Source organism: Nematostella vectensis, chromosome 10 (assembly GCF_932526225.1).
Source record: "Nematostella vectensis chromosome 10, jaNemVect1.1, whole genome shotgun sequence".
NCBI lineage: Eukaryota > Metazoa > Cnidaria > Anthozoa > Actiniaria > Edwardsiidae > Nematostella > Nematostella vectensis.
The window spans coordinates 4029390-4055330 of record NC_064043.1 but is presented as its reverse complement, the minus strand read 5'-3'; the positions used below and the strand labels follow the sequence as shown (position 1 = coordinate 4055330).

Here is a 25941-nt window from a genome sequence, read left to right as displayed (position 1 = left end):
TAAAAACGTGATTTATATGATTCAATGTAACCGCTGTAACCTTCAATATATTGGGGAAACTAAACGCAAATTAAAAGAACGCTTTAATGACCACCGCAGAACTGTAGACTCTCAATCTCGATCCATACCAACCCACGCCGCTGAACACTTCCTAAAACCCAACCACTCAGCTTCTGACATAGAGCTAATACCTATTGAAAAAATAAGAAATAACCGCGACTCCATCCGCAAAGCAAGAGAAGCCACATTGATAGCTCGCGCTGGCACTCTTGAACCCGGTGGCCTCAACCGGCGTGAAGAAACCGTTTAGCTACTTAGTAATCCACACCACCCTATTTACCATCTTCCATAAGTCACTAAATTACTATTTTTACCTTTTGTTAGTTAATCATCAATGAACTTTGTACTTTGTCACTCAATTACTATTTTTACCTTTTGTTAGTTAATCATCAATGAACTTTGTACATATACTAGCTATAACATGCCATTGTAACTCATTTATAACCTGAAGAAGGCAGGTATTGGCCTGCCGAAATATCGTTCTAAAAAACATAAATCTGCGTTGTTGTCGACTTTTTCTTTTAAAGGTTTTATTAATTAATCAACTGTCGACGCAGACCACAAGGTCCGACGCACACCAGCAGATAGAGGCTGTCCGGTGGTTTCTTCCTACGTTTTTGTAAATATAGAAACACTCAATCTTTATGTTTTCAGTTTCAAGAGATTCTATTGCCTACTAATTCAACAAATATTTCTAGCAAAATCATTGTACGCTTTTGAAACCTATGTGCCTACTATTTTAATAATAAAATTTCCAAAGAATTGAGAATTGGATATTGAAATAACGACAATAAGGTTGAGTGGGAGGTATGATGTCACAAAATTTCTTAGCAACTCGCACTAATTACTATGCATTGCTCTGTGATTGGTAAGTTCATAAGTCCCGAGCGGAAGATAATGTATGCATAGGGAACCGAATGTTAAAATAATTCACGAAGGCCAAACACAAGCAATCACTCGGGAGCGCATTTTGCTTTAGTAAAGGGAAGAATTCCCTTTTTCTCTTCCCTGATGATTTTAAGACTGTATATATGGTCTTTACTTGTTTTTACAAGTCTCTCGGTGCCAGTGTTACTGAGTGATGTTCAAAATAATGCCGAAGATGTGAATTCGGAGGATTTCGACCCCTTCGAACAGGAGGATGGAGCGAGTTTTAGCAATGTTTGGGCCGTTCAATTAGACTCGAACGATGGCTCGTTGGCCGACGCTATTGCTAGAGCTCATGGATTTAAGAATTTAGGAGGAATCGGTACTTTGACGGGACATTATGAATTTGTTCACGATTCCACTGGCTCTCGAATGAGACGTTCTATGGAGTCGAGGACCAAGCGCTTGATCTCCCATCCTCGCGTAATTTGGGCAAAACAACAACGGATCCTCGACCGACAGAAGCGAGATTTCTTCGATCTACTAGAGGCTCGAGCATCCCAGCAACAACGATCACTGGGCCATGAGAGGCGAAAGAGGTTTTACCACGATCCCATGTTCGCAAAACAGTGGTACCTTCAAAACACCGGGCAGTTTAACATTCCCGAAGGCAACGACATCGGAGTGTTACCTGTTTGGGAACGCGGGTTCACGGGCAAGGGGGTGGTAGTCAGTATACTAGACGATGGTTTAGATCATACGCACCCCGATCTCAAACGAAACTATGATCCTAAGGCAAGTTGGGACTTTAACGATAAAGATGACGACCCATTTCCCAATGATGTAGATCCCTATAACGCACACGGTACCAAGTGTGGCGGTGAAGTCGGCGCACAAGCCGACAACGACATCTGCGGTGCTGGTGTTGCACCGAATGTCAGTCTTGGTGGAATACGGATGTTAGACGGTGTTGCAACCGATGCTTTAGAAGCTAACGCCCTGAGCTACAAGCCCCAATACATCGATATTTACAGTAATTGCTGGGGACCGAAGGATGATGGTAAAACGTTCGGGAGACCGGGAAAATTGGGCCAAAAGGCGCTTGAAGATGGAGCTAAAAAAGGCAGAGGAGGTATGGTATTCTGTGTTTATTAACGAAATAATGTCTAATCTAATCCAGGAAATAACAACCTATACCCAGTTTTATTTCTAAGCAGTTGTTCATACTCTTTTGACCGCTATCGTTTGATTTAATCTGTTGCGTGAATTTTCTTTTCGGTCGCTAAATCTTGTCGGTCGCTAAAAAGTTCCCATTTCTAACTTGCGGATTTCTACATGAATAATTTAGTTAGTAGTCTTCTTCTCGTTCTCTAAGGTTAATTTATATATAATCCTTCGGCATTTTCTCGTTGACTTCTTTCTATGTTTAAACTAAACATGTTGTAAGTAATATTACTGATCAGATTTTAAGAATTGTTTCGCTTCAAAGGAAATGGGTTATATTACTCACATTGGAATGACATTTCTTGCGTCAGTTAATTTGACTTCATCTTGATGAGGCGTGGGTGTTTTCTTTCTCATATTTTTTCTCCCGTAACTTAACAATTTATACTCGTTAAATTCACAATGTTTTGTATAATTACTAAAATTGGATTCCATTCTTGATAATCATTTATAATTTTCTCTGATTTACAATCTGATTGAACGTATTCGTATGCAATTCCTCGGCTGGTCTATCAATTTTGAGAAACACTTAAAATTATATTTGCATGGAATTGTGGATTTTAATTTCATTATGACTATCAACGTTTAACCACACTATTTACACTAAAATGGTTTTTTCGATTTTATGTAACACTTGGCTTCCCTACGTATTTTTTTGTCACAGATTATTAGGTGTTCCGGGTATGCCCAAATACTCAATACTTTTTATTCAAATACTACTTTCTTGATAAAGGAATTTGGACCTAGTGTCAAAAAAACCTTTTTTGGCTCTTAAATAACAAACAAATGTTCATATATACACACACGGAAGTGTTCTAGTTCGAACTGCTGATACGAGGTTAACTATATGAGCTTCCTTATCATATTTCTCTAAGTTTGAGGCAATTGTTTTATATGCTGCATAATGTTAGTCAATTGCAGTTCGTTATTTTGTCTTCATGTTTGTCCATTCACAATTTTGAGGCAAACATTTGAGGTAAATGTTTTAAATTCTGCATAACGTTAGTCAAATCAGTTCGTTATTTTGTCTTCATGTTTGTCATTTTTTGTCTTCATGTTTGTCTGTCTATTCATAAGGGAATAGGTTTGAAGGAAAGCTTATTTCCTTGGATCTGTAAAACAAAAACTTTTGTGCAAAAGCTTGATTATTATTCGTTAATTATGTTACATGTTTTTTTCTTTTGTGCTGCAGGCAAAGGTTCCATCTATGTCTGGGCCACAGGAAATGGCGGTCTTGTTGATGATGACTGTAACTGTGATGGCTACACCTCCAGCATCTATACAATCTCTATTGGAGCCATTAGCTCTTACGGCCTGTCCACCTACTACGATGAACAATGCTCGTCAACAATGGCTGTCACCTTCACCGGCGACAGTCACCGTAGTGGGGAGGAGGAGTACACCCTTGTCACCACAAACCTGCACCACGAGTGTACCGACACCTTCCGAGGCACCTCCTCAGCAGCCCCCCTGGCAGCCGGCATCTTTGCTTTGGTCCTTGAAGCCAACCCTAACCTAACATGGCGAGACTTGCAGCACCTTGTGGTTCACAGTGCCGAGAAGACCAGTCCATTAGATCAAGGATGGAAAGTTAATGGTGCTGGCATTCATTTTAACCACAAGTTTGGCTTTGGCCGACTCCATGCAACAAGGCTTGTAGCGAATGCCCTGAAGTGGAAACATGTACCCGCCCAACACATCTGCCAAGTGGAAGGATTCCAAGCAAGAAAAGAGATAATCAAGAGGAACGGAAAATTGATCCTGAAAGTGCACACAGATGGATGTGCTGGTACTAAGAATGCAGTAAAGAGGCTTGAACACGTGCAGGCAACCGTATCATTAAAGCACAACCGCAGAGGCGCCCTTAGCATTGAGATTCGCTCCCCAATGGGCACCACGAGCCAACTGCTTTCCACCCGGAAGTACGACACATCCACTAACGGGCTGAAGGACTGGTCATTCATGACTGTGCACTTTTGGGGGGAGGACCCTGCCGGTGAGTGGGAAGTCATCATTACCGATAACACAGATAGTATGTTCAACAAGAGAGAAGCTGTTGACATGGAGGAGAAAGAAAGGGAGGAGATCAACGCACGCAGGAAGAAAGCCCACAGAGATGAGATCCCAGTACCTAATGGTTATAGCCGAAATAAGCGAGGGAATGAGGAGATAGAGAGGCTTATTCGCGACTACGATAGCTTCCATGACGAGATAAGGCATGGCCGGTCTAGAGGGGACTACATGAGAGATAAGATCGAAGAGGAAGACCCAGTGGATCAGCTTCTTGGAGTCGCTCAGGATGACGCGGATATCGGTATGTTCAAAAAGAAAGCTGAGAATACAGGGTATCTAAGCTCGCTTTCCCTAACCTTGTATGGGACTGCGGAGTGAAATAGAATTATAAGGATTTAAATGGGATTATATTTGGGGATATTTATTTCTTAGGCCTATTGCACACATCGTTTTTGTGTTATTGACTTTCCCGGTTATGAACTTAAAAAGTTCAACTGTTTAAGCCCAACTATATTTCGATGTATGCCTTAGATCTTAAAGGGGCAGAATCAACCTTTCCAAGATGCATTGCCTTGTTTTTTAGAGACAGAGACATTTCAACTTCAAGACTTTTAGTTACTTATGAATGTACCAGATAAGCATCTACCGCCGCTACGAATGACAACTGTTTTTACTTCGAAAATGTCCGTTAAAGCAATGCTACATGGAAAGGGTGAGATGTCGCTTTTAATCTATTTGAAAAGTCAGCAATATAATAAAGGTGTATTTCAGTTTTCGTATGGTTGTGAATTTCGCGTGTTATGTCGTCTATCAAATATACATTTTCGCGTTCTCGCACAGGATGTTCATAACCATACGAAAACGGGTGTACTTAATGTGAATGTTAAGATGAATATGCGTCAGACACTAGGAACGTCTTATGGGGGGCAACCAAACTGTACCCATAATGCACCACTACCTTGTCTTCCAATTGCATGATTTACATCTTTCGATATCAAGAACAATATACGTTTACTCGTAAAACTCAAAAGCCAGTTACGCCTGGTGCACACTAGTGACATAACGACATAATGACATAGGCGCGTGCTCCCTTATGTTCATATGTTCAAGTGTGAATGGTCCGACATTTTGACATAAGCCCAACATAACGACAAGAACATAACGACATAACAGAAAAAAATAACATGTATTTTCTTTTATGTCATTATGTCCATGTCGTTATGTCGGGCTTGAAGGAGTGCGCGCGCCAGTGTTGTTTTGTCGTCATGTCACTAGTGCGCACTAGGCATAGCTGGTTTGTAAATGTGGATCGGAATTTTGTTTATTTTGTTCCATTTTCAATTAGTAAAAAGAATATTGTGATGCATTATGGGTAAGTGAGGTGTCTCTTAAACTACGACCTGGTAAAAGTTCTGTAAATAGTTGTCCGTACCTGGCGAAAAAGGTTTGATCGTTTCAGTTTGACTGTTTCGAATTCAGTGTACCTAACGTACCAAACCCCGCTACACAGTACATTAGCATGAGAAAATATTTACCGTACCGTCTCGTCATGAAGGTATAGATTATTCCTTCAAATTCTAATTATAAACATCAATAAATAAGTTAAGGGTATATTTTTTCAAAATATGTGCCTATAGAGCGTAGAATAATTCAGGGTATTATTATTGTGAATGAATTATAACCAAACCAAGAGCCTCGCTATATTTTTTTACATGATCAGGTCTTGTTTCTTATTTGAAAACTATTTTGCTAATTTCTGTTCTACTAAAGCGAGATAGTTTTCGACATCGTTTATTTTAATTATTGAATATTAGATATATATAATGCATGATATGCGCTAGTTGTGAAGTGAATCGCACGGCAGCACTTATCGAAAAGGGAACAAATATGTATTGAATTATTATGTCTTATGACTACAGGAAAATGATTGCACGCATTTACGTGCGAGAGACAACTCCAGATTAAGATTGCGAACAGATACATATTGTATCTGTTGTTGAATTAAATTATGTCTATGTTGGTAGCATAGTACTGGCGTAGTAAAAAGATAAACAATAGTAGACAAAGGTTAGCAGCAATTGGTCAATGGTTATCTTGTTTTAACAAATTATACGCATGTCGAATTCTAACGTGTTCAACTCTATATGCATGTCGGGCTCTGAAGGTCCACCATCAGGCCAAGAAGAATAGGAGGGTATTGATTTGTGCTTGAAGGTGGTTAACCGCGCGAAAATATATACGTTGAACTGATGTAACTGTTCACTGTGAATAAACCTATCTCACAACCATTCGTGTGTGGGGAGCATTGTGTCGCAAATGTCGTTCTTGCGCCAACCCTTCCCTTCCCATAGCCTGCTAAGCAAGCGTTTCTGTGAGGTTTCAGCCGAAATAAAGACTGCGCGATAGAAATAACAACTCGAGCGAACCGTAGAGTATGACCACGCCTCCCATTCTCCAAAAACGTTTGCTACGCAGGCTACCCTCCCCACGACACTCGACCCTCTCCCTTTCGCCCTCCCATTCTGCCCGTCAAGGATCAGCCGATAAATTGCATAGCACAGCCGTTAAAATGTTTCACATTTTATTTACTACAATATGAACCAGTCCAATCTTTGCCTGGTGGGTTGGTAAACCACAAAAACAACTGTTACTGTGTATTTACATATCTTGTATTTGAAACGAGTGACTAGAAATATTTGAGTAAGTAAAAAAGGAATTAAGTTCTAGATAAGATTACCAAGAGTGAAGGCCTGTTATATATAACTATATAAATAGTTATATATAATAGTTATAATTATAATCCACTGCGAGAACAAGCCGCAATAATAACATATACATCTTATTGTCCAATACAGTACTTATTTTGTTTATCTATTTTTCGTATCTGCTTTTAAAAACAAAGATTTTCGTCTAGAGGTTATTGATAAATAGTCTATTGGCACATGTCGAAGATGACTGCTTATGAATCGCGATTCATTGTCGAGTTGTGTAGATAGTACGCGTCCATAAATAGTATTACAGTATGTCGAAGATGATCGTTTATTAATCGTATATCGGAACGTTGTCGAAATTGAAGAAAGTATATTCATATAAATCGTAAACTGGTGCATTATGTCGCGAGATGGGTGCTTATGTATCACATATTCGAAAGATTGTGGCGAGTTGTGGGGTCAATTTAAATTGTTGAAGTCATTCATAAATCATCTATTGGCAAGATGCCAGTTGCTATAAATTCGGATAAGTGGTCCCGATCTCGGATAAATACAATCTTGTTTGCGGTGACATCGTTTATCCTACGGACAAAAACACATTAAGGGTTCAATATACATCACAGTTATACTTCTATATTTATACTGACTACGGTTTTCAATGTTTCTAAAACGATGGGCAGTTGGATATTATTGACGAGTATTACCGAACATTGAAAATCGCACGAAGGTGGCGCCGCCTATTTTTTTAACATACAGAGTAATTTTAATTCGCGCTTCTTTGATGCACACTCTTCGAAGCGCGATGTAGCCTCTAGATGTAGCTCTTGTCGTGTCGTGACATGTATAAGACGTTTGCTGTCGTCTGCTTGTGTACACCACAAGGCGTACTCGCAAACGCAATGGCGTACGGTAAACACTCGCAAGAGGCTTAAATTTGTACCCAAGCAAAGTGTTCAAATTTGACTGAAGTTAGGTGTGGTTAGGGACGAACATTAGACAAGTGAAGGGGGCGGGGGCGGGGGGGGGGGGGGGGGGGGGAAGAAAGAAACAATCATACACGATGAAAAGCCCGGAAAAAATGCATGAAGCCCGAACCATACAGAATAAAAGCATACAACGATGAAAAAATCCATGCACGTCTTGGAGACAAAAAAAAAAAACATGCACGACTGAAACCTCCCCATCCCCCCTTCACTTTTCTAATGGTCCGTCTCTTAGCTGCGTGACCAAATACGGAAGCAGGGCTCGCATGCAATATACAGTCGTTTGACATAAGGTTGTCGTCAGCCGGCTTTGCGACTACGCAACAAGCCCGCATGAAAGCGTGGGTAAAAACCACTAAAGCACCTAGCTGCATATATTAGCCACTGCATAACTTCAAACTTATACCGCATTCACACCAGCACTTAAACCAGTTTAAAGGTGGTTTAATTAAACTGGTTTAAATCTCAATCTCCCAACCCAAGAGTGGACAGAACCAAAAACAAAACTGAATAGATTGTGCTGTACATGTTACTATTTAGCTAGTAAGAATTCAACACAATGAGAAACTTTGTTATCAGGCAAAGAAAAACCTTGTTTAACTAAACATGGTTTTGGTGTGAATGCAGCATTAAACGCGGTAGCGGTGGCTAATATATGCAGCTAGGCGCTTCTGTGGTCTTTACCCATGCTTACATGCGAGCTTGTCGTGTAGTCGCGAAGCCGGTTGACGACAACCTTTTGTCAAACGACAGTATATGCCTGCACATCCACAACCCCACCCTTAAGCGAAAATTCTGCTTGCGCATCTGGGCTGTCATATGCGCAGTCATAAGTGTCATATGAAAAAGTGTGTGACGATAGGGGGGAGGGTATGTATCGCATCTGTTCGCGCATTCTGCGTGCTATTTGTTACTTCTTACCAAAGTCTGATAAGTGACCAACAGCCACTAAATATGAGTGGTGCATTAATGAGAAGGCAGACTCCCAGCCGCTCGGGATATCTACGGGACAGTAGCCATATCAGCTGCTTCACGAATCCGTAATCCATGTTGCTAAACGAGAAGCCCTGCCAAAACAAGAATACAAATTATATAGTTAGGACTTTAAAGAGACTTTGTCACCCGCCATTTTGTCATCTTCACAAAGCGCCAAGTATGAAAAAGCATCCATTTTCATCGGCTGATTTGGAGGAGCTGTTGCGATATTTTGCGACGACTTCGGTAAATAAGCATAATACAGTTGCGTGTCCAGTGGGGGGGGGGGGGGGGGGGGGGTCCGAGGGGCATGTACCCCCACCCTGATCATGTGACGAGATGAGTTCGACTCCGGTTTACCCCTTCGCTGGTGGCTAGAAAGACTGTTAATCTTATGTGTGAATTTGGATAGAAAAAGCTTCTAGATGTGTCAGTGACCTATTAACCTAATTGCCCCGTGGTCAGTCTATTACTACTCTGGACCGCACCCTGCGTTTGTCTCTAGACACGCCCCCGGGTGGTTACTTCGAGATTTCTCCTCATATATTGACTTTTAATATTGCTTTTAAAAATACAATAACAAAGGTGTGCCTGATAAGGCCTCTTTAGAGACTAAGTTTCGGCTTGACAACGATAACATCACAGCTACTACCATCACCTACTGATACAACAGCAGCAAAAACGAAGACAATGGAGACAAAAACAAAGAAGCAGCAATTGCATTGATCGATTGACGACAACGAAGCAATTAAACAAAATAATTACAACAACGGTCCTTTGGTGGCTTCTACAATTCCTGTTCTATTCCGAATGACAGTGACGTTAACAAAATCAAAGACACTTTACCTTCATATCGAATGCGATGCAGACATTATCTATTATGTCTTCGTTGCACTTTCTCAAGGCCATTTCCTAAACAAAAAAATAGAAAAGAAAAGTTTTCTCAGTACAAGCTTTGTTGCACGTCTGGCTGTAAGGTATTTCACTACAACGTACACTTTATCCCATGAACTTTGCCTATTTATACTAGAATGAGTATTTGCTAAAGAAGACAATAGTTTTTTACTTTCGATAGAAAAACAGGCAGGGAGCAGTGCAACCAACAAGTTACATGGGAGGTGGACCAATTGAATATTGTATTACTTTACTTTGTCTACGAACAAAACTTCATGTAGTTATGACATCCTTTCCTAAGGATTGCCACGGCCTTATTACATTTTGAGACTCGTTTCAAACAATGCCTTGATGCAAAAAATGCCCTTATGCCCTTATCGTTATCTCCATTATGACTAGGTGGTATCTTACAAGAGTATAGATGATAAACTTTGTAATGACTTCAAGGTCCCTGTTCCTCGCGTCGTGAAGTCTGGCGTTTATAAGAATGATTGGCCTAAAACAACAAAGGCAATGCGACAATTACGTTTCTCATCAAAAGCAACGACAATAAGCCTACGTCATTTGCCGATCCTCATCTTTCATTGTAACTCCTCCTCTCTCCGTACCTCCCCCAGCACACACACTATCCCCCTCTCTCTAGAGCCTCGACGACCCCCCTCCCCCCAAAAATCGCCCCATCCCCCCTCCCCCCAAACGCAAAAGACAGACGCCCGGTCCCCCATCTCACCTTCCACTGTGATCTGGAAAGTCCAGAACCACAGCCTTCCCGGTATCGACTTCCTGTATGACGTCATCATCGTTGCTAAGATAGTCGACGCCGTAGTCATCGCGCCACTTGATGTATTTCAGTAAGGCTGTGTGCGCCTCGTCCACGTCTAAAAACGCGCGTAGGAATCTTTTTAGACAGGCGTCCGTCTGGGCCTAGGAGAAAGGGTTTGCTGATTAATCTAAAGATTGGATCAAGGGGTAGGGGGATTCCTTAAGATTAGGCATTTGCGTGTTGAGACTTTTGCCTAACAAGGTGCTCGAGTTTTAACCAACAAGGGGGAATAAGGCATTATCAAATAGAAGCTTATCGGGGGAGGGGTTGTAAGAGAGAATAGAATGATCGTTCTAGTTTTGTTAGGAGCCTATGCCACCCCCCCCCCCCCCCTCCATCCTTTTCAGTTGAGGCCAATTACTCGAATCTTCCAGGGAAATCCGCTCCGCATTTCTACATTTCCCAAACATTCGAGATCCTCACATGCCCACTCTTTTCCTGCGAACAGTTTTGAATACCCAACGCAAGTACTCTACCGCGCAAAGCTTTCTGCGCAGGAGGGTAAAACACAATAGATAATTCATTATTCTATATTGCGGTGTTGCGTGTTTTTGGGGAAGTGATGCAGTTGAACCAACTTTAAAAAACATGCGGGTTCTCTTGTACTATTTTTGGCCGTGCCATCCAAACAAACAACCAGTACGTGGGTCATAAATTAGAAACTAGATTTCAATGTTTTATGATGTTCAATTTCCGGCCCTAGGCAATTACCATCATCAAAAGTATAACCTTTTTCATAATAGGAAATGTTGGGCATAACAATTATGAGGGATACGAAAGAATTAAATTTTTGCCGGACAAAAATAGTATGATAGCTACTTTTGTACTTTTATGACAATCTTTATCAGGGACCTGTTCTAGACCGGTGATGAAAAAATAGAAAAAATGAGGGTTTAAAACATGTATTTTTCTGTTTCTTACCTTTAGTGGTTCCTTTTCAAATAGAACCTGTTCATGAATGCAATAGTAAACAAATATTAATAGTCAACAAAACACATATTTATCTGACAGAGGAAATGTACAGTTGCTATAGTAGCTACCATGTTGTTGTTATAGCTGCAAAAATGTCGTTAAAAGATAAATTTGCAAAAGCGAAATGCTCGAATTGGACAAAATCGGATTATACGGTTAATTCACAGCAGCAAAATAAGCTATCGATTGAATAATACGGCAAGCAAATCGATTCTTACCTTCGTTCGCTTTTTTATTTCCAGAAAATCCTCCTCTCGATAATTCATAAGTGCAAGTGATTCTATAGTTGTCATTTTTTAATCGATTTTCCCATACTTTTCTCTCAGCGACTAAGAATGCATGAGGTGATAGGAAGCCCAGGAATGGTGTCCCTCCTTTCAGATACAAACAATGAGTTTGATTTTGAATTATTAAAACCAGAGAATGACAGGTACTTGGATTTGACTTCTTGCAAGCTATCAACAACAAATCCCTTGATTGGCGTGAAACATACTATAGTCTATATCTATCACGAAATTTGATTGGTCAATTAGAATCAAATTGGCCAATCAGACTTTCGGATGGATGGCACACTATCGCACGTGTAATTATTTTCAAAATGGCGACCGCCAGGCTGACTTATGTTCCTTTGGAAGAAGACGGATTACAGCCCATCTTAGGTATGCAATTTTAATGACAATATCGTCACAATTATTCTCGATTGCGTTACCTACAGTTCTGCGGTTTAAAATGGATTTACTCATTATTGGCCATACAAAACCATTGACTTTATTAATGCTCCGTCCCTTTGCACATTTTGTTTAAGCTTAATATGATTTTGATTTAGACCGTAACGATGTAAATCATTGAAGAATTTACACATCGAAGCTGAGCTAGATAACACTTTAGGAATAGTATACAACGAATAAATATTCTTCACAAACAGGATTTTTGAAATTTAATGTGAGCATGGTTCGTTGCCATTCTCGATTGCAGTTCAGTTTACAAATGGTTGCCTAACAGCAGACAAGAAGGGAAAGAGGAAAGATGGACTCAAGTTTTCTTACTATCGATGGGCAGATAAAGCAGACAGAAGAAAAAAGCAACGCAGAACTTTGGTAATGCTTTTTAATTGTATGGGTTGCCTGTGGTGTGTGGTACTACTGTATTTGGCTTGATAGCCAGTGCTAAAAAGTGCAAGACTACTTCCAGTACTGCACCGTTAAACCAGCCTTTTTCTAAATGGCGGCTTTTTACCAGCAAACTGTCACTTTTTGGCGAATGCTAAGAAAACTAGCGCAAACTAAGGATATAGTTTTCTTTATGACTTCCTTATTATCAAGCAAATCTATCATCTTTTGTACAGTATGGTTTTAATGCTGTACACTTAGTCAAAACAGCCAGTGAAGTCAGCCTTTCATCCAACGACTCAATACTACGATAGTGTATATTTTTGCCGGAACACAAACATGTGCATACGTTATTCAGCACAACCGGCTCGATACAGGTGTTACAGTAAAATATCAATAGCACTTAGGCATCCCAAATTCCAAAAAGCTCCCTGTCTCGAATAAGTGCCCCTCTCCCAACTGCAATATTATTCTATTCGAGGGAATCCTGTTTCCCACCCTTACTAAAATTTAGTTTGCTCTGTTTGTAGTAAAATAACTCTGCATGTTCAAAGTGTTATCTCTCATGACATGCTCTACTCTATTGTTATGGTGATAGGTTGCAAAATCAGAAAAGATGGAATACAATGGTCAGAACTTTGGTCAATTTTCAAGAGCAAGTAGTCTGTGCAAGTAAGAACAGGACCCTTGTCCATCATGTTGTTATAACATGTGACCCGGCAAAGGAAAACGTACACTAGCAAAAACGTTTTTGGGCAAATTTGGAAGATCAATGAACGCTTTTTCTATAATGAGGGAACAATATTGTTAATAATGAGGGAACGATTTTGCTTCGATATATCATTCATAAGCGAACTTGTTCCCGGGGCACAATCGGAAGAACGTTTTTTAAATTCGGAAGTTTGTCCCCTTCAAATTCGAAAAAAGGCTCTAACCTCATACTCTAAAAATTTGGAGATCATTCTCTTGAAGTTTGGGAGAACATTCTAATAATTCGGAAGATCATCTCTAGAAATTCGAAAAAAAACGCTCTAACTCAGCATCAATAAGATCTCTAAAAAAAGAATTTCCTATAACTGAGCTATAATTTGCTATTACGATCATCGCAATAGGTAAGGTGTTCAAATTGAGCCGCATGCAAACTAAGAAAGCAAGTCAGCTAATTTACTTGTCTTTGCAAAACATCACTTGTTACACCGCAGCTTTAAAGTCACATAGACTAAGCTGAAATATAGCTCAAAATTAAAATTATGTAACCAAGCATTCCTCGAAAGAGCGATGTTGTCTTTTTGGTAACGATTATAAAAATCGGAAGAACGTTATTTGTTTCAGGGTTTCTCGCACTGATGAACGTTTTTTAAATCCCAGAAATAAGTTCTTGTCTTTGTGAAGCCGATCTTTTCTTCTGATAAACGATCTTGAAAATCGGAAAAACTTTCTCGCCTCGGTGATGAACGATTTTAAAAACAGGGAGCACGATCTCGTCTTCAGAAGAACGATATTGCCTTCTCTAGTGTACGTTTTCCCTTGCCGGGTCACATATAGCTTTTATTTTCAAGAGCAAGTAGCCTGTGCAAGTAAGAACAGGACTGTTGTCATCATGTTGTTAGCTTTTATTTTCTTAAATCATGCTGTTAATCTAATTTGCTCTGTCAGATACCTGGTTGGTGTCCATGATACGTCGACTGGTGACATGAATGTGTATGATGCTCAAATGTTTACGCTCCAGCCAAAGATCCTAGGTGTGTGAGTATTTAAAAAAACAACACATTTTTTGAATGGATCAGGAAAGTTAAAAGGATGACCTCTTACATCCAGAAGTATACAGTAAATTATTAAAGTTATTGATTTTTTTTTCGCTGACCATTTATTGAAGAGAATCATACTGTAATTGAAGGTTATATACTATCCATCCCTCACACAATATGTATTACATTATGAAATGCAGAGACAGCTGCAGCTACAGAACAAGAGGATTCCAAGAAAGATATGTCATATCTGGAAAAGGTATTTCCTACAAATGTAAAATGCAAACATTAATGCAGAGTCATGATTTGAGGCCTGTTGTAACAGTACTAGAACAGATGTATGTTTTTAATTTATTTTCAACATCCAGAATGATCGTCTCACTGAGGCATTTGGAAGCAACAAAAAGAAGCGAGCCATGGTCTCACGTCAGAAGAACATGATAGAAGAGGATGTACTTGATACTACAGTTGTCAATGCAGTCAAAGGCTCACTGAATGCGTCATTCACTGGTAAGTCAAAGGCCCACTGAATATATTATTCACTGGTAAGTCAAAGGCTCACCTTATCATCATTCACTTAAATATCAAGGCTTACTGTATTTATCATTCACTGGTAAGTCAAAGGCTCAATAAATACATCAATCACTCATAAGTCAAAGGCCCAATAAGTACATCATTCACTGGTAGGTCATAGGCTCACTGAATACATCTATCACTGATAAATCATAGGCTTACTTAATACATCTATCACTGCTAAGTCAAAGGCTCACTGAGTACATCATTCACTGGTCAGTCAAAGGCCCAATAAATACAAGTCAAAGGCTCACTGAATACATCATTCACTGGTAAGTCAAAGGCCCAATAAATACAAGTCAATGCTCACTGAATACATCATGCAGTGGTAAGTCAAGACTCACTGAATACATCATTCACTGGTAAGTCAAGACTCACTGAATACATCATTCAGTGGTAAGTCAAGGCTCACTGAATACATCATTTAGTGGTAAGTCAAAGGCCCATTGAGTACATCATTCACTGGTAAGTCCTAAGCTCACTGAGTACATCATTCAGTGGTATGTCATAAGCTCACCAAATAATATGACAGTTTCAGATTCAGATCCATGTTTATCAATAGTTTCATTATTTTTTGGTTCTTCCCACAGATTGTTGCAGGCCAAGGCATGCAGTCCTGCATATAAATTGCAATTTACAATATTATTTTATTCACCAAAGAATCAAACAGGCAAAGGTGTATTAAGTCATTCACAAGTTAACTTTTTATCTTTGCCCTGTACCATCAAGAATGTTATAAACCTCACTCATATAATCCCTTTTTCATTTCCAGAAATGGAAGAGCCAGAACAGTCATCAAGTATTCCTCCCTATAATCAGAATGCACTTGAGCCCTCAGATGTCTACAGATTGGATAATAGTATCCTCTTATCCTCTTAGAGTCAATAATCTTGGATTACGTCAGAAAATATTGTAAATTCTCAGAAAGATTGTTACATCTGAATGTATGAGGCTTGGAACTGGGAGGGTATTTTGTATTTTTGAGATACTTTTGGGAATTTTTTTTTAACTTCCCAAGTAATAACTCCTCCAGAATATGAGACTATTAGAGGACCAGCAAAGGAACTGGAAGCTTCTAAGAGAGACACCATTGACGAATGGAGACAACAATCTAGGTACAATGCAGTATTGAATTTTAAACAAACGTTGCCTAGCTAAGCAATAGAACAAACACTGTGTAAATAAGCATTAGAGCCACACTTTTGATATTTTAAAGGAACAGTTGAGTTTGATTACAAAACTGAAATCACTCTTGTAAAACTGTTACCTTTTTTTATCAGTCCCCTTGGCTCATGTCTACCGTGATATCTTGCTTATGTTTTAGGTTCCCTGAGTACATCTTGCATCATGCTGCTGTGATGCCGATGGATCCAGAACAGAGAGCCCATAAATCATGTCTCCTGCTCTACCTGTCATACATGATAACACTGTATCACCTCAATTACAAGGCTATTAATAAGAAAGGTCAGTCGTTACCCATCGCATCACTAGATGAAGCAGCTCCTTAAACCTTGATATACCCTCATGTAAAACTAGCGAAAACCTCTTCCACGAAATAGTCAATTGTGAAGTACTCGGTGTATTTAAAACAAAGACCAAAGCTTCCATATTTTTTTTCCTCTTTCAAGAGGAAAAAAACCTGTGGAGTAACTCCATCTTCACAGGGTTTGTGCTGTGAAAAGCTCTGGGACAATTTGTTTTACTATTTATTTCCTGCTTTTATCTGTAATTTGGCTGAAGTAAGTAACAGACAAAACTTTTATATTGGTAAAGTTACTGACCGAGTACTGACCTTTTTCCTGACCCTACTTTGTTCAGCCACCTTATCACTATATAGTATGATATGGAGCCCTTGTACGTAGATTCTTGTACTCAGATGGACATGTCATCAAAGAATGATTTTTCTGCCATCAGATGTGCTTAGCAATGTGCCTGACATGATAAAGAACAAGTTGCTAAGAATGTTCACTTTGGAAAATCCTCAGCGTCGTGGCAATAGGTACAGTAATAAGGCGAAGTGAAGCTGGCAATTTAAATGCCCATTAGAATTTAACATAAGAAAATCAATGTGATATAAAGAAATTGGAGTATTGGTCCAGAATGGCCTGTCTTAGGGTTAAGCCTCTGATCTTCTTAGGACTCCTGATTTAAATAGTCTGCATACTGACTGTTTTGGACTGATAAAAAGGAACTCTTGGACAGACATACATTATCACACAACCTACTGTATCTGTTATTGTCTTAATATAATCAGACGTGAATTTACATATTATAGGATAGTGTTTATCTATAGCCTCCTTTTCTTTTTTCTTCTGTTTACAGGCTTGTACCCAAAAGGCTGAAAGACAGGCTACTTTCCTACATACTTGTGTTGGCTCTCATTATCGATGACTTCATTGTGGACTGTAATTCAATTGGAAAGTCTCTGAAAATGGATCCTAAAAAGTGAGTGTACCTTTATATCTGTAAATGCTTGGGCGTTTTATTGTGTCTATTTATGAGATGTTGCATTTCACAGATTTTAGGAATATATATTTTTATTTTACTTGAAAATTAGAAAATAAAAGTAGAAATATGTGCTATCATGACATGCAGAATGCAGTCACAGGCATGTACGTAGAGTGGGGTGTGCTTGGTAGGCAGGGAGGGGGAATGGGTTGTTTCTTATTGAAGGATCCTCAAATGGTATTGCACCCATCTGCCCCCAGAAGGTGATTTCAAGTTGTTTGACAACATTTCCTTTGTCTATCGATCCAATGAGGGTAGTGGTGCCTGTAATGGTAATCCTAGTGCTGTTTAGTAAAGGGCTGTGATTTATCAAGTGTTTTGAAACCTTGTCACCTATAGCCCTCGATTGAGACAAAAAAAAGTCTGAAATGGCAAGGTTTTTGACTTATCCAAGTACTAAATGACTGGAAGATAGCCTCCAGGGGATTGTTAGCTAGCAGGGAGTTTGAGTAATCTTGACATAAAAGTGTGCTTTTAGCTATGGCAGAATTGATGTGCAATATCTAAAGCACAGTATTTTACACTTTAAGGGTGGCCAATCATATGCGAGTATTGGGGTGCTCAGTAGACAGCGCTGGAACAGGGAGGAAGAGGAAAGTTGACGGGGAGACAGCAGCAGCTGATACACGGACTGCTTCACTTGTTACTCCACTGCCTCCTAATTTCCCTAACATCTAATAAATAGCTGTCATCGCCTTGCATGGGATTGACTTTTTTGTTAAGAGGGATTTTTTTTACGGTAACTGGCATGCTGGATATTTGTCATGTAGTGTTTTTTTTCTTTTCTCAAAAATTCATTGTCGGCCTGGTTATTTTGATAAGTACCAAAGGGTAAAATAAGAAAGGGAAGAGGGGAGGATTAGAGGTAAGAGAAGTTGTATTTGTTGATAACGTTCAGAAGGAAGCAGTTTTAGAGCTAAGTGGATATTCTAGCTCAAGACATCCACTGGATAAACCTTTTTTTGTGCTTCTCGTTTTTTTTATTGTTTTAAATACAAGCAGACGCGTACAATAATATTGTGAATGGAATGTATCTGTTCTATTAACTACCGCGCAATCCTCGGTCCATTACGTCATCACCACCGTCCCATCCTCACTCTTGCACTCGACCACTTTACAAGTGCATCCGCTGCCCTTTAGTCCTGCGGGCTCGTACTTGACTACCTTCACCTCGCCTTTGAAGCACTCATCTATAGGGGCGTGGCACAGGGGGCTACAGATTGATACCGACAGTTGACCCCACGGAATGCACTCGCAAGACTTCTTGCATTCTTTGTCTGTAAATTTGTCTCCTCTGCTGTGAAGGATTCCATCGTAGGCACAGCCCGCGTGGCCGCTTACTGATGCTGCGCGGAAACAAACGAAATTTGATTATTTCGTGTAATTGGGTAAAATGTGTTACCTTCCTTTACAGAACCCCATTTAATGGGGTTTAATTCGGTATTTTGCTGTCGGATATGTAAAATGAAAAGATCAGCGCATACACGTTGTTTGGCAACTTTGGTCAAAAGCTACACTAATATTTGTCCATGTGGCGCAATGATACGTGGCATGAACTGAAAGCCAGCTTTTGACTAGTTGTCAAAGCAACAATTGATACAATGAGTATTGTATCTGTAATCTGTAACAAATTTTCACCTCATCTATCAACTACTTTTTGAGTTGCCTCAAAATGTTAACAAAAGCGCTAATTGTAATACACAACGATATTTAAATCTGGAGGTGCCGAAATACGCGTGAAGCCCAATGATTAAGGGAAGGCACAAGTTTCTTCAAGTATGAGTAGCAAAAAGGCAAGGGGCTTCGTCATTAGTTTTTCCGTGGGCCACGGTTTACTTGACAACCTATCATGAGCAGATTATAGAGAGACGGTTCTATTGTTTATTTGCCTGGTACGTTAAAATAATCATAGGATTTGGGGTGCACTACGGGATACTTAAAATTCCATGCGCAAACAGAATGCGCAGTTGCTGATAATGTCCTCTTTAAATTCCCCATGTTTGGGAAAGTTGCATTAACTGTAAAAAAGGTATTTTAAGCAGAATTTTTGCAGCGAATGAACAAACTAGTTCTTTTTGTTTGCTTGAATATAGCCGACAAGCAATCACAATCGAATAATTTTTTTTTTGACAAATCACGCAATCTTCTGGGGATTGGTAGTTCACAGTTGCGTGATTCCCCCTTAAACAGTACAGGTGTTCCATTCGCCAGATCTGGATTATTTAGGGTTAATTTGTATTGTTTTGGATAGTTCTTGCGTATACTTTCTCCGGATTGTAATATCGTAATGGAGTAAGTTAATGGCGGGAAAAATATTTTTGGGGTAATCTTTGGCACATTTGCTGCCTAACGTGGGGAGAAACTCAATTTTTATAGACAAAGAAGAATACCTGCTAGATGTTTTTTTTACCCCAGAACATGCTGTAGGGTATATGATGATATATAGTTTTAGCGAAAAGCTCTAATGTTCAATTTAAATCCCGTCTATGCTGTCAAACTTGTCAACAGTTCTACATGAAGTTAAACAAACATATCTATCTATATGATCCTCCGTTCAAAACACTTAAGAAAACTTGAGCTAAATCTCGATTCACGGAGACTTTTAAGTCAGGTTTCACGAGGAGAGTTAAATCACGTTTCACGGACGTCGAAATGGACGATTTCACGTTTCTCGACAGTGAAAAATGGCCAAATCTTGTTTCTCGTTCCCTGTACCACCCTGTTAAAACACAAACTTCTACCCACCTGATTGGGTATGTGGCGGGTACAGGACCAAAACCACGATAAAGAATCCGATAAAACGGCACAGGAGAACCATGTCGAGGGATTTGCTTTCGAATTCTGATAACTGCGTTCGTTCATTGAGGATTCGCTCGTTTTTATTATAGTCCGTCGCGTAGCAACAAACTTGCAGCATCGTGAATGTTTGTTGTTTTAGATGCCAAAATTATCACCATTACTTTAAAAAAAAAGTATTCTTCGATCTGGGAGTAGACGAGCTTTATCGTTTATGTGATTCGATGAGCTTATATTGGAATGTGATTGAAGGGAGAGGGAGGGGGAGTAGGGGACTTGATTTTTTAGCTGCTAAATAATAACTTCTAGCGTTCATACAGGGTAGCGAATAGTAAAATAAGAAAAGTATAAAAAAATAAATAAACAGATTTTTTCAACTTGTATTTTTTCTAAAACTTGTTATTGTACCTTTTTTTAGCAATCGCCCTTTGGCGCGCAATGCGCATTTGGGGTTTTTCAAAACGCTGTGTCTACTTGCGCGGCTTCCGGTAAAGGAGGAAAAAAAACAACTAGTTACTAGAGCATTTGCGGGTCACTCGTTGCACAGCTTTTCTAGCTGAAAAACATCTCTTGGCTGTTCTTAATAATCGTGGAAGGTTTTCAAAGCCAGAATCTTGTTATTTAGGCTGAAAATCGAGAAAATGGAAGACGGCCGTGCAGCTGAGTTTTTTTTCCTCCTTTACCGGAAGCCGCGCAAGTAGACACAGCGTTTTCAAAAACGTCTCGTTTGGGATACCTGTGTTCCTTGTATCCAAGATGGCGGACGAGCACATCGCAAGAAAGCACTGGAGATGTACTCTAGAAAGAGCCGAGAAATTCGTCTCGAAGCAGTTCTTCTCGGATATTAACTTATACAGCAGGTAACTTAATTCAGGCGAGCTCTGGTTCCTATGGGTCGTGCAAAACTAACTACAGTAGCAAGTTTGGGCAAGAAGTAAGATTTGCCTTGGCGGCGAAAGAAGAAAATATTTAGGAAGTTCCACATCATCATATTGTTCGAAAGGTGTTTCTTTAAAAATTACATTGACAATCAGGAATAACATTATATCAACGCTTCGGGTGTGAACATGTAAACCTCAAGGTTTTGTCCACTTATATTATTCAGGTCTAATCTTGCGCTGACAGTTCGGCTATTAGATGAATATCCATATACCTGAGTCTTACTTTTTAAGGTCTACATTGAGCCCATCACCATTCTTGATGCCTTGAATAGTTTTTAATTAAGGAGGGGATGTCGCAATGTTAACATTTTTGACTAATCAAACATGGTAACATTGCGACTTGACACACATGAAAGTATGCAGCAAAAATGCTTTGTTACTGTATCTAATGATATTAGATGACCAATTTTGGTTATTTCTCCATAGGGGACCTTTTTGGGTGGCAAATCCAAAACAAAATGATCAAACAAACAAAAAACATCAGAAATGACTGCACCCATCACACCAGAGAACAACAAATAAATTAAATCTTTGAATGAAACTAAACCCTTTCTGAAAAAAAGAGTTCTGTTTTTTTTTTTCCGTAAGCCCTGAATAAGCAGGCCCATTGGCAGAATTTTGAGCCGGGTGGTTCGTTTTTCCATTTGAGCGGACCAACTTTTCGGTATGCCCCTCTCCTAACCTTATTACATTAGGCAAACAATACTTAAAAAAATTCGATCTTATATTTGAAATGTTATTAATAGAGTGATTTTAAACATATAGCCATAACAATAAAGATAATTATTATAAAAAAGATTTCCATAGTCATTTTAAAGACATATTGATGTGCACGGTATATCCAGCCGAACGTTATATTTTTTTTGTTTATTCTGAGCAGACCTCCAAGCTGGTTAGGGGGGTTTGTCTGAACCTGATAAGTTGCTTTTTGTTGCTGTTATTTTGCCACTAAAAGGCTGAGCGTGCGCTTGTTTGCCACCCAAACAGTCACGTGGTCTCTTAGTGCAAGTCTCCTATTGAAAGTGGTGACAAAGGTATCCAGAGGATATTGACCTCAGGTTTATACGCACACCCCACTAATTATTAGACATGCATTGTGTTATTCTTTATATACTATTGTAGCACCCCCTCCCCTTATTTGCATCTGGGTTATTTTATTTGATTAACAAATCTCAGACAAAAACATTTAAAAAATAAATGTTCTTTTAGGCTCTACAGCAATAAGGCACCTTTGACAGCTGTAACTCACTTTGCCGCACCAGGGCGTATCACATATAAGCAGGCCATAAGAGGAGAGTACAGCCCTGTAAAAGTTGGTGATGCTTTTGGTCCTACGTGAGTATAATGGTTAAACAGAGTAATCCCAATCCTTAGCAACTGCTCTAAATACATTATATAAACCACTAATGATAATTTTTCTGCAGTTCTGTGTCTTTTTTCTATTTCAAAACGTTTTGCAATAGTCTAATGAGCAGTTCTTAGGTTATACCTTACTGTGGTATTCAATAACCTTTCAGGGTTGACAGATTTGGTCAATTCTTTATATTTTTATCTTCCAAATGTTATGTGGTTCGTATGGACCTGTAATATTTTTGGTATTTTGGTCAACCTTCGGAAAAAAAAAGCTTTGAACTGAAAGGCTTGGGTCCAGTCATTTGTGATGTAGATCGAGATGTCAAATTATATGAGAAAATATATGCGCACACTAAACTTGTTCCCGTCTTCATGTCTTCTTAGTTATTTCTTAAGATCGTTGTGTGGTTACAAGTTTCATCGTCATCTTCATATCTCAACCTGGTAGACAAATGATTATTTAACCTCAGGAAACAAATCTCCCAATTTTAGCAAATATCTGTAGTCTATAAATTGTTTTTGCATTGTGTGCGGGTGCTGCATTCGCCATATCAGGAATGACGACATTCTCATTAGCTCGTGCTGTTTTTGAAACCTACAACAAAACAATATTTTCTTTTTTCACTTATAATTCTCTGCTTTAAATTATTCTTCATATCATTATGGGTAGCATTGGAATAAAAAATACTTCGCCAATATTTTGTGGTATTGCCGTCTCTTAATTTTAACGGACTAAGGAAAATATGTTGTTTCAGATTTTCCCGCCAAAACTTGGAATTATTCACTTGATTCAATCTCCTTTCGCGCGGCCAGGAAAATTTTCAAAGATCTGTAGAAAATTCAAATTTCAATCAAATTCAATTCCCTTTTCAGGGACTTAAATGTTAAATTTAAACTTAAATTTATTGAGCAAGATGACCACAGATACAAGGTTGTGAATAAAAGTAACTGGAGCTGGTTGCTATGAATTTGATGCTATCATGACCACACTTTCAATTTAAAACCAGTAAAGGTAGATGAAAAAATCTGTAGGAACACCCCTGACATTTATTAATCCAAAAATACATTCCAGCTTCTAATGTTCTAAAATTCACAATAAGCATTTCTCTGGTCACGTAAAAGGTGGTCAACACATTGGTTTAAAGTGACTATTGATGTGCCATCTGAGTGGGCAGAAAAGGAAGTACATCTGAGATGGAACTCTGGTTCAGAAGCAATGGTGAGAACTAAACACGTGACCTTTAAATCTGAGAGCATAAATTGTGACTTTGTATTTATAATGCTTCTTCAAATGATACAGGTGTGGAAAGACGGAAAACCTCTCCAGGTAGTTATACTTTATTGTAACATTGCTCCAACTTCCATTGCTTTGTTTATATAAAGCATTCTAAATATCATTTCTCACAGGGCTTGACGGGGGCTGATGGACACCAAGAGCGTACTGATTGTATCCTCTCAACTTGCCAAGCCAGCAGTGAAAGGTACTGTACAGTAGATAAACGCAGCCTCACCAGTGCTGGATTATCTTATGGGCTTAATTGCTGTTGCCATGGTTACTGTAGGAGATATGTTCTATATATCGAGATGGCTGCCAATGGGATGTTTGGAGCTGGTCAAGATGGTCTAATAAATCCCCCTGACCCCGCCCGGAAGTACTCACTCTCAATGGCCGAAATTGCTGTGTTCGACCCTCTCTGCTATCAGCTGCTCACAGATTTAAATGTCATCATTGACATGGCGAAGGTATGTACACTTATAGGAGGACAGGTGAAAAAGCCTTATGTAATAGCCAAGGATCTTTGAAAAAGAACCTTTCTCACTATAACATCCAGGAAGGGGGGGGGGGGGGAAACTCACTAAAAAATAAATATGCTTGTCCTATCCTTTAGGGTATAAAATTTGCGGCAAGTGCTATAACTTAGGGTCTTCTGGAAATATGCTATCCCTTAGGGTGTTCGTAGGGTCCCCACCAGGGGGCCAGACCCCACAAAATACAAGTCACACTGCCTGTTCAGTTTTTATGACTTTCTGTTTAATCAAACTTCAATCAGTCGATCTGATGTCAACTTTCAACTAAAATAAAACTCAGAAACCTGATAATTTGTTTGTTTTATCTGCTATCCCTTAAGGTTAAAAAAATGAGGTACAGAGGAAATAGAGTAAAGCAAAACTTTTGCACTATCTTACCAGCATCTTCCAGAAGGAAGCCCACGCTCATTTGATGCGCTCTACACTGCCAACAGAATAGTGAATGCTTGCGATACAAAGGACAGGAGAACATTTGAGAAGTAAGTGGCTGTCTGAAGATGTGCTAGCTCTAAATACATAGTAACTGTGCTAGTTACATAGTTACTAGTACTGTAAGTTTCTATAAGTGAGTAAAATGTTGAAGGAAGTCAAGGGACGGTCCATAAACATTTTGCAGTATTTCGAAAACAAAGTTTGTACAATCTTTTGGGGCCAAAAATATTGAACTGTCTCACATGATTTTCTCACCCTCTAAAGAGATCTATTTTCATGATAAGAGGACTACTGTTTCAGAATTTTGAGCATGCATTTATTCCAGGGCACACGAGATTGCGCAAGAGTTTTTCTCCCAGCATAATGGCACCTCTCAGCACCAGGTCTACGCCGTTGGCAACTGTCACATCGATTGTGGTAAGGAACATGGATAAAGTCAGGATTCAATTTTCTTTTGCTTTTTTTAAGTATATAACATTATATTAAATTTCACTTGCTCTTCATATAACTTTTGGTTCTGAGGAAGGACCAATGCTCAAAACGTTGCAGTGCAGCTGTTTTTACAAAGGCATAAAACATGCAACTTCAAGCTTAAACACTTTTATACTATACCAGCTTAGCTTGTGTTTAATTCCTTTCTATCAGCTTGGTTATGGCCTGCTGCCGAGACAGTGCGCAAATGTGGGCGGAGCTTTGCTACAGCTGTCCAACTCATGAAGAAGTACCCTGACTTTAAGTTCGCTTGCTCTCAGGTAAGAGGTTTTACAGTATTATACAGCCATGGTACTACACTCACTCTCATAGATTGATTTGTTAGACTTACAAGCCCATACATCCCACTCAGAAATGAAATACTGCGATAAAAAAATAGTTAATTGTAGAGTGTGTTTCATGACAAAGGTTTATGGTACACTTGGGGAATCATTGGGAAACTCAAAATTAGATTCCAGAAAAGAACTTTTACCCATTATAAGAATAATTTACTTTAACTTTGACATAGACAAAATTAATACTACACATCTTTTTTAGGCTCAGCAGTTAGAATGGGTAAAGATTCACTACCCAGGTCTTTATGAAGAAATCAAGAAATTTGTCGCTAATGGTCAATTTATTCCTGTTGGAGCAACATGGGTTGAAATGGTAAGTCAAG

General features: G+C 39.2%; 5 protein-coding genes across 8 annotated transcripts in view; 3 read left to right on the top strand and 2 right to left on the bottom strand.

The window, feature by feature from the left end:
• Window positions 1–976: 976 nt before the first annotated feature.
• Window positions 977–6452, top strand: LOC5504528 (PC3-like endoprotease variant B). The gene is made up of 2 exons (XM_001625377.3): window positions 977–2059; window positions 3344–6452. The coding sequence occupies exons 1-2, from the start codon at window positions 1072–1074 to the stop codon at window positions 4540–4542; spliced, it is 2187 nt and encodes a 728-aa protein (XP_001625427.2). The 5' UTR covers window positions 977–1071; the 3' UTR covers window positions 4543–6452.
• A 276-nt stretch (window positions 6453–6728) lies between these two features.
• LOC5504529 (CRAL-TRIO domain-containing protein C589.09, mitochondrial) lies at window positions 6729–12000 on the bottom strand. Its single transcript, XM_048733827.1, has 7 exons — window positions 11741–12000; window positions 11472–11498; window positions 10458–10651; window positions 10139–10223; window positions 9680–9745; window positions 8780–8925; window positions 6729–7457 (listed from the first exon to the last, which is right to left on the bottom strand). The coding sequence occupies exons 1-7, from the start codon at window positions 11813–11815 to the stop codon at window positions 7358–7360; spliced, it is 693 nt and encodes a 230-aa protein (XP_048589784.1). The 5' UTR covers window positions 11816–12000; the 3' UTR covers window positions 6729–7357.
• A 44-nt stretch (window positions 12001–12044) lies between these two features.
• LOC5504549 (DNA-directed RNA polymerase I subunit RPA49) lies at window positions 12045–18475 on the top strand. The gene is made up of 12 exons (XM_001625378.3): window positions 12045–12181; window positions 12498–12619; window positions 13230–13303; window positions 14288–14373; window positions 14580–14638; window positions 14748–14889; window positions 15725–15811; window positions 15971–16067; window positions 16277–16416; window positions 16867–16951; window positions 17275–17397; window positions 17991–18475. Exons 1-12 carry the CDS (start codon window positions 12121–12123, stop codon window positions 18136–18138), a joined length of 1224 nt encoding a protein of 407 aa, XP_001625428.1. The 5' UTR covers window positions 12045–12120; the 3' UTR covers window positions 18139–18475.
• LOC5504530 lies at window positions 18418–20388 on the bottom strand. The gene is made up of 2 exons (XM_001625397.3): window positions 20206–20388; window positions 18418–18806 (listed from the first exon to the last, which is right to left on the bottom strand). Exons 1-2 carry the CDS (start codon window positions 20375–20377, stop codon window positions 18529–18531), a joined length of 450 nt encoding a protein of 149 aa, XP_001625447.3. The 5' UTR covers window positions 20378–20388; the 3' UTR covers window positions 18418–18528.
• Window positions 20389–20977: 589 nt separating this feature from the next.
• The window catches only part of LOC5504550 (alpha-mannosidase 2C1), a 36760-nt gene continuing 31796 nt past the window's right edge, over window positions 20978–25941 (top strand). For all 4 annotated transcript variants that reach the window (XR_007314053.1, XR_004293846.2, XM_032372851.2 and 1 more), the window contains exons 1-10: window positions 20978–21116; window positions 22407–22532; window positions 23673–23769; window positions 23851–23877; window positions 23958–24031; window positions 24113–24293; window positions 24741–24838; window positions 25117–25208; window positions 25437–25543; window positions 25821–25931. Coding sequence is in view for 2 of the 4 variants with exons in the window: in XM_032372851.2 (XP_032228742.2) it covers window positions 21013–21116; window positions 22407–22532; window positions 23673–23769; window positions 23851–23877; window positions 23958–24031; window positions 24113–24293; window positions 24741–24838; window positions 25117–25208; window positions 25437–25543; window positions 25821–25931 (1017 nt within the window). In the remaining 2 variants the exon portion in view is untranslated. The remainder of the gene's footprint in view (window positions 21117–22406; window positions 22533–23672; window positions 23770–23850; window positions 23878–23957; window positions 24032–24112; window positions 24294–24740; window positions 24839–25116; window positions 25209–25436; window positions 25544–25820; window positions 25932–25941) is intronic.

Coding starts and splice junctions, on each gene's coding strand:
- LOC5504528 (XM_001625377.3), top strand. CDS start 1,072: ATGATTTTAAGACTGTATATATGGTCTTTACTTGTTTTTACAAGTCTC. Junction 2,060..3,343: donor AGCTAAAAAAGGCAGAGGAG/GTATGGTATTCT, acceptor TTTGTGCTGCAG/GCAAAGGTTCCATCTATGTC.
- LOC5504529 (XM_048733827.1), bottom strand. CDS start 11,815: ATGACAACTATAGAATCACTTGCACTTATGAATTATCGAGAGGAGGAT. Junction 10,224..10,457: donor TTTCCAGATCACAGTGGAAG/GTGAGATGGGGG, acceptor TTGTTGTTTTAG/GCCAATCATTCTTATAAACG. Junction 7,458..8,779: donor TGGTCACTTATCAGACTTTG/GTAAGAAGTAAC, acceptor TTTTGTCCGTAG/GATAAACGATGTCACCGCAA.
- LOC5504549 (XM_001625378.3), top strand. CDS start 12,121: ATGGCGACCGCCAGGCTGACTTATGTTCCTTTGGAAGAAGACGGATTA. Junction 12,620..13,229: donor AAAAGCAACGCAGAACTTTG/GTAATGCTTTTT, acceptor TTATGGTGATAG/GTTGCAAAATCAGAAAAGAT. Junction 14,890..15,724: donor ACTGAATGCGTCATTCACTG/GTAAGTCAAAGG, acceptor TTTCATTTCCAG/AAATGGAAGAGCCAGAACAG.
- LOC5504530 (XM_001625397.3), bottom strand. CDS start 20,377: ATGCTGCAAGTTTGTTGCTACGCGACGGACTATAATAAAAACGAGCGA. Junction 18,807..20,205: donor CCCGCCACATACCCAATCAG/GTGGGTAGAAGT, acceptor GTTTCCGCGCAG/CATCAGTAAGCGGCCACGCG.